The sequence below is a fragment of the Artibeus jamaicensis genome, unplaced genomic scaffold (assembly GCF_021234435.1).
Source record: "Artibeus jamaicensis isolate MK-2021 breed Jamaican fruit bat unplaced genomic scaffold, CSHL_Jam_final contig_327, whole genome shotgun sequence".
In the NCBI taxonomy this organism is placed as follows: domain Eukaryota; kingdom Metazoa; phylum Chordata; class Mammalia; order Chiroptera; family Phyllostomidae; genus Artibeus; species Artibeus jamaicensis.
This window is the reverse complement of record NW_026521772.1, coordinates 2,832,489-2,843,774: the sequence shown is the minus strand read 5'-3', so window position 1 is coordinate 2,843,774 and position 11,286 is coordinate 2,832,489. Positions and strand designations below refer to the sequence as shown.

The 11,286-nt window shown below is 51.1% G+C and overlaps 1 protein-coding gene across 13 annotated transcripts in view; it reads left to right on the top strand.

Moving 5' to 3' along the window:
• Positions 1-11,286, top strand: part of SEC16B (SEC16 homolog B, endoplasmic reticulum export factor) — a 54,014-nt gene that overhangs the window by 4,063 nt on the left and 38,665 nt on the right. For 6 of the 13 annotated variants that reach the window (XR_008391277.1, XR_008391275.1, XR_008391273.1 and 3 more), the window contains exons 1-6: positions 5,182-5,360; positions 6,012-6,184; positions 7,114-7,449; positions 9,007-9,119; positions 9,864-9,993; positions 10,781-10,889. Coding sequence is in view for 8 of the 13 variants with exons in the window: in XM_053663691.1 (XP_053519666.1) it covers positions 7,172-7,449; positions 9,007-9,119; positions 9,864-9,993; positions 10,781-10,889 (630 nt within the window). In the remaining 5 variants the exon portion in view is untranslated. Of the gene's footprint in view, positions 1-5,181; positions 5,361-6,011; positions 6,185-7,113; positions 7,450-9,006; positions 9,120-9,863; positions 9,994-10,780; positions 10,890-11,286 lie in introns of those variants that run through there. The other 7 variants (XM_053663698.1, XM_053663696.1, XM_053663695.1 and 4 more) reach the window with 6 other exon arrangements.

Below are 11,286 nucleotides of genomic sequence, written 5' to 3'. Positions count from 1 at the left end.
GAGGGCACTAACCCTGTTCATGAAGACTCTGCCCTCCGACCTAATCACCTCCTGAAGGCTCCACCTCCTAATTCCATCACCGTGGGGGTTAGCTTTCAACATCTGAATTTTGGGGGGATGCCAAGATTCAGTCTGTAGCAACTTCTTTGCATTCTACGCTCCAACCACACTGAACGTAACAGCGACTGGTGAAGTGCTGAATGCACAGGCCCCCCTTCCCCTCTGAGCCCTGCGGGATCCCCCCTTCGGTTGAGGACACACTCTCTCTTGCTTGCCTGCCCTCGTTCCAGGCTCATGTGCTTGCATCCTGCAGGTCTCTGTGGAGAGCTCTTTGCTAGGACACCTCCCCCGACTAGGTCGGGGGCTCTGCTGTGTGTTTCATCTGTTTCTTGCTGCCCCTCCCCCGGCACTGACCACCAGAGTGGCTTGTCACCTTGTCTGCACCTCCGTTAGGCAGGCAGGATGCTCCATAAGCGTAAGGAACCAGCTCACCTTGGTGCCTTAGAGTGGCCTGCAGTCGACACCTAGAACGATGCTTGACATAAATACAAGAATTACTCAGTTTTATGCCATTTCTTGGTTATTAAACAGGAGCAGGGACTGTTTGGGGTTCCTTCTGCACAGCCCTTTATTAGAGGAACTCTGGAGAGTCAGCTCACGCAGGAGAAAATATTTACTAACTACAAATAGTGAGTTAATATTTGTCTAAAATATTGTTTGTTGAATAGAAGATAATTTTTTTTTAATGCCAAGGTAAAGCTGTGTATTCCAGTCAGATTCATTTAGTGACATCGTTCATTCCATGAATGACATTTGGGCCAGCCCTGGGACGTGGTGTCACAGTGTCATGAAATCATGAAGCAGAGAAAGTGTTAATGGAAAAGGAAATATTCTTAGGGAGCTCACATGGAAATTACAGCACAAAGCAATGTCAGGAAAGGCAGTAAGTATTTGCTCAGCACAGAGGGAATCTACCACATTCATTTGTGGAACACTCTCCCCAAATAATGAAGCGCGGCCACCTCCCTGGCAATGGCTGCAGGCACAGATGCTTAGTAAAGAATCTTCCCCATCATCTTGCTGTCCCGAAGCTTGAACTCTGTTTTCTGGCATCATACGTGGCTCCTATGGACATTGTCCTAATGTGCTAAATGTAGCATTAAAACAGCACTTCAGGGGACCGTAACTCCTTCTGCAGTCACTCAGTCCAGACCGAGAGGACAGGGTTGGGAGAGCCGTGGAAAAGTGTGTGTGTTAACTCTGTGCGCACACATGGGCTATTTCTGTGCATGGGGAAGTGGGTAGAGGAGAAGCCAACAAAGTGGTGTGTGACCCCGGAAGTGAAGGACAAAGACTTATTGAAGACCCACTCCTCTATTTAACAGGCATTTGCGTGTTTTTCCATGCATTTATTTCATTTTCACAGCCCTGTTATCTGCTTTTTAGACTTAATTTTTTTTATTCTCACCCAAGGACATTATGTTATTGCTTTAGAGAGAGAGGAAAGGAGAGAGAGAGAGAGAGAGAGAGAGAGAGAGAGAGAGAGAGAGAGATAGGCAGGAGGGGAAGGAATGGGGAGAGAGAAACATCGATTGGTTAACTTGCACGAGTCCCTACCAGGGATTGAATCCATAACCAGGGTATGTGACCTGAGTGGGAATTGAACCCATGACCTTTTAGTTTATAGGACAATGCTCCAGCCAACTGAGCCACACTGGCCAGGGCTAGACTTCATTTTAAAGATAAGAGAACTGGGGTTCATAGAGATTGAGTGATTTTTCCCCAGAGGCACGCAGCTGGGCAGCGGCACTGCCAAAACTGTATCCAGGTTCCAACATCTATTTCCTTCCCCCTAGACCTCTGCTCCTCCCCAGAGTGACTGAGGGAAGGACATTTTATAAGGAAACACAAACGGGACTGTGGAAGTTGGAGAGGAAAATGCTTCTGAGTGGCATGTCTTCTATTCAAAGAGTTCGCACGAGAGTTAAGAGTAACTCATGTGCATTGTGTTATATCGGGAGGAGCATCTTGACTCTAAAATATTGGGGTGCACTTCTATAAGGAGCCTGAGGATCTGCCTTCCCTGGAGAACAAGCACCTCTGTGCTGGGGGAACTGGGACACCTTCCGCAGAGAGGATCTTTATCTGGAGTGCCACGGGTCAATCCATGGAAGAGCCGTGTGCGGCGAGGCCCCGAGTCTCCCTGGCTTAGCCACCGTGTCACCTGCAGGGATGGATTCTTTCTGGCTCATCGGACCTGTGTCTGACTGTCTGCTCTCGTTAGAGAGTCCGTCAAACATTCCCACCAAGTGGCAGGGAGTGACGTCTGGGGTGCAGAGTGTGTGCGTCTGAACGTGTGTTTATGTTTCATTGCAAGTATGGAATTGCTTTGATGTCTTATGCTGCTTGGTAAAAGTTAACACAAACTTGGATTTTACTCCACAATATTCAATAGTGTAATATTTACGTTTGTTAAAACTAAAACGTATTTTGCAATTGCTTCTGGGATAACATCGGTGCTTATGCAGTGCGTCCAACATCCTCACTGGGGCTACAACTACTCGAGTGTGTGAAGCACTGGGCGGCACTTTATTGACGTTTCTCATTCCGGTGTTTTTACTTTAACCCCCTCTGTTTTCCTGTGTAGTCATGTGACATAGGTTATCTGCGTTCCCTTGGTCTGGTGGCTCTGGATTAAGTGTAAAGGAGACGTGTGGTTGTCACAGCATCGTGGGCACTCAGCTTATTCTTCTCTGGCAACTGTGTGGAATGTTCCCTACACACTTTATAGCATTTCCAGGGAGAGGGGAACAGCTAACATTTATTAAGTATTTAATGGGCATCAAATACTTTGTAGGCGTTTAATCTAACTATACTCTTCCTAGCCCCGTGAGGTGGGTTCTGTTATTACCCCCGTTGCACAGAAGATGAAAAGGAGAACCCGAGTAGCGTGAACTTGGGTTTATGCAGCCAACAGATGATGGGGCTGAGATGCACATGCAGGCAGCCTTGTTCCCAGGCCACCAAGTGGCACTGCTCCTCTGGGGAGTATGTCCCACTGGCCTTGGGGGCTGGGGGAACACTCCAAACACATTACAGCCCTTTATATTTCTTTCAGTGAGTGCTGAGCCACTTGTGCCCATCGGAGCTTGAGGTGAGGTCAGAAGTCCCAGCAGCATCCATCCATCACCCCACTCGTCCTGGTCCAGGGGCCATCAGTCAAGTGGGAGGGGTGAGGAGAGGGGACGTGGGGCCACCTCTGCCAGCCCAGGGCTGATAAGGAAGGATGGAGCCATTCTTCTTCCTGAGTGACATATTGTTCTTTAGCTCTTGGCAGCAGAGGCAGGTTCATGGAAGGCAGGTTCGCAGGCAGCCAGGAAGGGGCATTTAAAGGAGCGCTTTTGTCAGGGCTCCTACGTGGGATCCCTCGGTCCTGTAGGAAGCCCTAATTGGGCCCGTGCCTTCATTCCCAAGCTTGTGCTGTGAGTGCCAATTCCGGGACGGCAGACACCGGCAGCCCATGGTGCCTGTGCCAGGCTAATTGTCTCTGGCTCTTGGACCATGTTTTTCTGGCACCTGTCCTTTCTGATAATTGGACTGCTGAGTGGCACCTGTTGCTGCTCATTTTGTCTGACACCCCGCTCACCCAGAGGAATAAATTGCAGCCTAGGAGGCCAGTCACTGGCTGAGGCCATGGGCTCCATCCCTCCAAGGCTGGCCCCAAGCGGTGGCTTTGCTGGAGTTGAGTCAAGGCTTCTGGTTGGCTGGGTCACCTTGGTTAAGTCACATCACTTCTCTGGACCTTAGTTTTGTCATCCATACAGCAAAGCTTTGGAGTTAACACTCCAGTAATGCAGGTGGTGTTGTGGGCCAGGACTAACATCGGTTATAAGCCAAAAGAATCACGTCAGAGGCTCACGCATGTCACCCTGATACGTCAGAACCCATCCCTGGAGGCCTGCGTCTGTGTCCTAACCGACCGTGCACTGTTCCTGCTGTCATGTGTGTCCTTCTCCAGTGACTCCTCCCAGGAGGGTTAAAAACGGAGGTGCAGCCATTAATGAGCCAGACGCCAGGGCCCACAACCGGGGTAAGAAACCACGGCCACGGTCAGAGGACCCTACACTCCGTGGCCCAGTCTGAGGAGTCAGTTCAGGCGTCGAGACAAAACCTGAGAGTTCAGGCACATTAGTGTGGTGACCCTGAGGACCACTGTGGTGGCCGTCCCTGCACTAGTGACCTCTTGGGAGGTGAACTGGCTCCCAGCTTGTCGAAGGCAGGGACTCTGTCCTTCAAGTTGTCTTGTGTCAAATCCTGGCATCTTATGGAGACTAAGTTAGGTGTTTGTTGAAAGAATATACTCTTGGGGTCTTTTTAGAGCAAATTCTGAATTTTATTCCCACCTCTCAAATTATTGAGATGTAATTGAGCAATAACATTGTGTAAGTTTATGGTGTATGATGCGATTTTCCGTGTTTTAAAATATTAATTCAAAAGTGAACATGAGCTTCTCTGTGTTTACCGTAATAATGCTGAAAAAATGTATTCTGCAACTGCAAGAAATTATTTTTCTCATTGTAACAGAACATCTTTCAGGGCCTTCAGTTCAATGCTGGGCATTCGAATTTGCCCCCCCCCCCCCGAGAGAATACACTGGTTACACAGCCACGGCCCCACGGGGAGAAGCGTGAATGAGGAAAATCAAACCAGAAAGACCAGGTATTTATGACTCTGCTTCGACCAGTGGAAATACCTTTTCTAAGAGGAAAGATAATACTGATTTGCAGAGCATTCTCATCACATATGTGACCTGTGACGTTTTACCAGCACTTCATCCCCCTGGTCACCCTCACGAGCTAAGTATTGTTGTTCTCTGTATGGAGAGGAAGAGACTCAGACCGGGGGAGGTTAAGTTGCAGAGCCGGCCGGCAGCAGAACCACAGGTTTAACCGCCCAGAGGCAGTGCTTTTCTGGCTGGGCCGGGCTGCCTGCGGGCTTCCTGGGTGTCCTGTCCCTGGTGCCTCTGTTCCTTGTTTGCTGTGGGGGTTTGAATGTTCTTTTGTGTGGGAGAACTCGGCCCAGCGCACGGCCAGGCAAACAGGAGCCCCGGGTTCTGAGCGAGCCCGCCAAGTCAGGTGCGTCCCACACTCGGTGGCCGGGCCGCACTTTGCCCTAGTGAGTCAGCTTCATGGAGGCCGGGCAGTTGCAAAGGTAACTGGCTGGCTGTCCAGGGGAGGGCCAGGTGAGTCTCGGTGGATGTGGCACCTGGACTTTGACAGTCTCCACGAGGAGAGGAGACGACACTCTTGGTCCAGGCTGCTGGAGCTGCACGAAAGGCAGGTGGAAGGGCGTCCGGGCAGGTGTGTGGGAATGCTGGCTCCTTTGTTTTCTCTCTCTTACCTGTGCTTGCTGACCTGCCAGACGAGCGGGCCAGGAAGGGTCCTTTATGTGATTGTGCAAGTGTGGCTTGTCTCGGTGGGTGTAACGCCTTCATTCTGGAAATCCTAGGTGCTTTTGGGTTGGTGTCCTTCACTACAGAGCTCCAACTTGCTGGAACTGATATCTCGTGAAAACCCAATGACCGGATTTGGGTGAAGAGACAGGGCGCTGTGCCTTTGCACTCGGGGCGGGCTGTCTAGTGAAAATGTTGGGGGACAGGGCAAGGAGACTTCCTCACGTGTGTCCACGTTGTATTGAGTCCCGTGGGCCTTCAGGGAAGACCCTCACACCTTTTCACAGTGGTGGCATTTGGCCTTTGCTGGGATTTGCTGGAAAAAGCCTGGCTTTTTCAAGAAAGTGGGTAACATGGGGCAGAGGGTGCTGGTTTCTGGAGCTGTGACTGGTTTTGAGATGGAAAGCCCTCCAGGTGTGGTTTGCAAAGTGCTCTGGGCTCGGCACAAACGGTGGGCCCTGGCTCCATGCCACTGGGGCGGAGCGACGGCTTGATGTCAACACATGCCCTTTGACCTCTAGTGCTGATAAGAAATTTTACTTTCACCTGGGAGTTTCAGGAGTGGGAGCAAGAGAACTGGCTTCTATCAGAATCTTTCGCCTGAAAACGGTCCCCCGTGGTGAGAAAATAGGGGGTGAGACGGAACTGAGGTGCTGCCCCGACAGGAGGGGCTCCCGGAGCGGGAGCAAGGCCTGGCGCACATGTGCCTTCCTGTGGAGACGCCGGGTGCAGGTCAGCTCTGTGCGGAGGGCCAGGGCTCTGGGAGGGCCAGCTGTCACCCCCTGGGCACTCGCCGGTTTTGCAAAATGAGTAGGGAAAATCAGTTTGGTTCTGGGGAGATTTCCAGGTTTTAACATCCGCAGCCAGGGGATCACTGGACAGGGCTCTCTCGTCTTGCTGGCCCTCCAGGACTGGAGCAGGCGTGGCCATAGTATCATAGTATGGGGTGAGTTCTATAGGTTCAGAAAAGATGTCTTTTCAGGTCCATTTGAGCTTCTTTTTGTTGAGGAAATGCCTTCCAATGCTCCCACTCCCCTGCTCTTTATCTCTAACCCTGCTATTTATTGAAACAATCCCCACAGACCAGGCCGGGGGGTTGGGCATGCCCTAAATTATTCTAATTCTGATGGTAGCCCTGCAAGCGAGTTGTTAGAATTCCCATTTCATGGATAAGGACACTGAGGCTTAAAAAAATGAACTAGCTAATAAGTGGCAGAGCTGAGATTTGAAGTGTGGTCTACAGCCCCGTCCAAGGCCCGCCCTGTTTCCGGGTTAGCGTGGGGCCCCCACAGTAAATGTTAAGTCAACATTTGCTGGCGGAATAAATGGCCATTTCTTTCATTGGAATACTTTGATAGTGTTTTGGAGCTTTGCCTATTACTGTTCTCTCTCCCAGGCTTCCCATATCTACTGCTGCTCCAACTAACTCTACTTTTTGATTTTTAAAGCCACATCAATATAGTCGTCTAGCCTGTTATTTATTTCATGTATGTGTTTGAGATTTTTTTTTCCCCAGATACTTCTATGTCAGTGTCTATCTGGCTTGTTCTAGATAGAAGATTTTCAGGACCATAAATGCTTCCCCCCAAAAAAAACCTAATTAACCATCATGCTTGGATATAAGCCTGATCATTTGTTTGGTCTTTTTGTTTTGTCTGCAGGGAGATGAAGTAACTACACAACTGACTTTAAACAAGAGAGAAGGTCAAAAGGTCGGGGATGGAGCCTGGGACTCCCCAGTGGCCGCCACAGCCTCGGGGGAGGCCCCCAGCCCAGTCACAGGGTCCAGACCACGGCCTTCGGAGAGACGGGTATCTTCAGCCTGCCGCTCACCCTTGGCATGGTGGAGAGAGGTTCCGTCAGTGGCAAGATGTCCGCAGGAGCCCCCAGCCACAGAGGGACCCTAGGGCAGACCGGCAGCAGCCCCATTACATGCCCAGGCCTGTGTCCGGGGGCGACTATTATGAAGGTGGCCATCCCCATCAGCTCTGTTCATGGTACGGTATTGGAGCTTGGGATGGACCCAACTCCCCTCTGTGGTTATGGACACATTGTTCTTTTCCTTCTTCCTGTTCCTTTTCTTTTTTCCGCCTTTTCCCTCTCCTCCCTACTACATTGATTCAGTTAAACACTTTCCTCTCCCAGATTGGATTCTGGTGACTGAAAATAGTATTGCCTTCTTCTGTAACCCCTAGTGGGGCTTCTTTTTTTTTTGTTTTCTTTTTTTTTAATTTTTAGTTTATTGATTATGCCATTACAGTTGTTCTATTCCCCCCCTTCATTCCCCTCCACCCCTACCACTCCCCCCTTTAGTTTATGACCATGTGTCTCAAGTTCTTTGGATTCTATATTTCCCCTACTATTCTTGCCCCCCCATCTATTTTCTATCTACCGTCTATGCTACTTATTTTCTGTACCTTCTCCCCCCTTCTCCTCCTCCCACTCCCCTGTTGCTAACCCTCCATGAGATCTTCATTTCTATGGTTCTGCTCCTGATCTAGCTGTTCTTAAAGATGCCATCAGAATGTCTGTGTTCGGGTGTTGGGGGCGGGGGAGAGGGTAGAAAGGAGGAAAGAATGGTGAAATTCAAGAGAGCAGAGGGAACCTAGGGGTCTTTGTAAAAACTTCCCCATTGTTTGTGGACCACACCCCCAGCACCGAGAAGAGCCCTAGTAGCTAGAACAGTACCGAGAGGGTGATGAGCATCCAGAAACAATAGGTGTTGAATGAATGAAGGGGAACGTAAAAGAAATCAACCTCAGAGGAAGCAGATACAAGCTTGCAGGCCCCAAGTTCAGAAGGAGGAGGTCTCGGTGAGGTCATTATAAGTTGGATCTCTGGAGTTGCCGCCCCTGAGTTTTCACTGATAGCTCTGCACTTAACTAATTTATTAGGGAACAATGGGAGCTCCTTGTGTTCACTTTAGCTTTTCCAGGTGGGGTAATATTTACCTGCCTACAGGTTCAGGGTTGAAGTGATGAAAACTATTTTAAAAAATTTTGCCTCCGTGAAGTGCTAAAGAATTGTTAACTGATAAAAACACTAACAACCTGGCGTTCTTTTCCCTGGTCCTTCTGTACTGCGGACTTCTCAAAGGTGTGTTGAGGACAGAGGCAGTAAAAGCAGTCAGATGTCAGATAGTTCCAATCATTTTTCTTTCCGTCTCATTTCCATCCATAATATGCGTGGGAATTACAACGGCATATTGGATACTTACACCGTCGTCCTGGGAAGGGATTTGTTAAGATGTTGTCTTCTGTGGTGGGATGTGTGTACTTGAAGAGTAAAGAGGACCATGGAGAAGAAGCAGACTATAGCTACGGTTTTGCTGAGAAAATCCCAGTCTGGTTCTGAAACCAAGACCTTACTTACTCCTGCTCTGAGTCTGGATTTCCTGTTCATCGGATCTAGAATTCACTGCGACTTTTAAAAGGGATTCTAGACTGAGGACACAATTCTCTCCTCCGAGGTGGCTTCCTGGGTCCAGTCTTCCACTGGTTTTTCTCTTTGCCACACTCGTTCTTGAATGGCTGGCCTTCTTTGTGACATTTTAGGCCTGGTGCTGAGGACCCGTATCTGAGCTACCACCCTTCAGCTTTAAGGGAAGAATATGCTTACGGAGGTTATTACTACCGAGGACACCCGCAGCAGCAACGAGAAGAAAGAGGTATGGAATATCCTCCCAGAAGCCTCTGGGACAGGGCAGAGGCCCAGGCGGCCGCGCTCAGAGCGCCCCTGGACGCACTGCTCTGCTGAGGTAGAAAGAACTCCTGCCCCTTCTTTCTTGGTCAGTCAAGGTCACAGCAAAGACACTAGTGCTTGCTGTCTCCAGGAGAGATAGAAAGCAGTCATTTTTCTTTGTATGTGTGGATGATGCACTGAAACGCTCATTCTGTTGCTAATATTACGGACACTTTGCACTTTATCCACATTTTTTTTCTTCTACTTCTCATTGTGGCTCAGATGACCTCTGACCAGGGGTCGGTAAAGCGTGTGCCTGGGCTGGGGTGTGTCTGACCGTCATTTACCCTGAGGGTGCAGATGGGCACCACTAGGAATCTGCACCCTACACAACAGTAAGGTTTTCCGTGTATGCTCATGGATGCTAGCAAAGAGAAAAATCTATTTTAACACTGAAAATGCGCACACACACACACACACACACACACACACACACACACAATACCCCAACTTGTACAATTGTAAGAAACCATACTGATAGGTTCAGGGGGGACTGAGGTGCCTCTCGGGGATGTTCATCATTAGCTCTCCCTGACCAATTTTATTCAGTTTGGCAAATACACTTCTGTGCCCCAGGGACTCAGCCCCAGAGCCTGCAGGTGCCTTTCTGAACTTTCTGGAGCCGGACGTGACCTGCTTTATTCTGTTTCTTCTTTTTTCTTTTTTCCTGAGGGTGCAGTGCCAAGGCAAGCGAGCCCTTACTTCTGGTCCGAAGATTATCGAGATCCAAAGTACCTCCGTGAGCATCACCGTGAAAACCAGGAGAGTCCACTGGGGACGCACAGTGCGACCCCATTCCAGTGAGTGTGCAAGGAGAGGCCAGGTCGGCCTGGCCTGGCCCCACCAGACTGCATTAGGGAAACCCGGCGTATCTGGTGCAGAGCCTGCATCTCGGGAAGCCCGTCTGCTTCTGCCGTATGGTGTGGGGGTTTGCCCCCCGGGGACGCGGGTGCAGCCCAGGGTGGCCTAGGCCGGCTGTTAGCAGTAGCCCTGGGTGGAGAGATTCTTTACCCTGAGACGTGGCTCCCAGACCTGGGCTGGTCTAGGTGCTGTTACCTGAGGTCCACGCTGAAGTGGGGAGGGACTTCATGCTCTGTTGGCCGCAGAACAGGTGTGGCCTTGCGGGAGTTCTCGTGACGGGGCCCTGCCGGGGCTGGGAGGCTCCCCCTTTCCACTCCTGCGTACGGAGAGCGGGCCATCCTCTGGGATTAGGAGAGCAGGGGATGGAGACAGCCTTTGGTTCAGGCACCTGTCCTGGCGGCCGCAGGCCTGGCGTCTTTGCCTGCAGCCCACCTGCCTAACTGCTCTGATTTACGCTGTTCCAGGATGCTGGGCTGCTGCAGGGACCAACCCCACCCTGCAGTGCTTGGGGCGGTTTTTGTTCCTGCCCTGGGGAGCATGGGGGTCCCTACTGTCCTGGTATTCATGAACTGAGGTGGTGCACGGAAGGACCACGCTTTCTCCCTGTGGCACCCAGGCCGACCTGACCCCGTCCGCCCCTTGCCACAGGGCAGCCTCCGGCAGAGGGCCGCTCAGCCTGGCTGGCTCACCCAGAAACCCTCCCCTGTCCCTGTCATTTCGCTGCAGATCTCAGAGTGGGAACCTGTACAAAGACAGCCCTGCTCCGAACTCTGGACAGGAGAGGCCTGGGGACTTCTTTCCGGAGAGTCTGCTCACTGGGGCCCAGAAGAATAAGGTAACCGGAAGTGACGTGGGGGCAGGGGCCTGAGACGGTGCCTCACCACGGACATTGTCAGCCATGGCAGGGCAGGGCCCGTGGGTGGGGGGTCCCAGCGGCCTGCAGGCTGAGGGGCCTAGTGCCGCCCTGCCTGGCAGAGCCTCCCCGCATTCCTCTTCGTTCTCGCCTTCCCATTTCAATCTGAAGGGCCTGGGGCCCGAATCTGCACTTTTGTCAAGTTGGCTGTGTCGGGAAATGTCACCTGAGTCACTCTGAGGTGGTGGGAGAGAAGAGAAGAGGCTGCCACCAGGAACCTGGGGGACTAGCAACTCGAGTGACCCAGGAAGTGAGGAAGTTGCTGGCATCTTTTGCAGACAGGCCTGGAAAGCAGAGCTCGAAACCATTCTTGACTTTT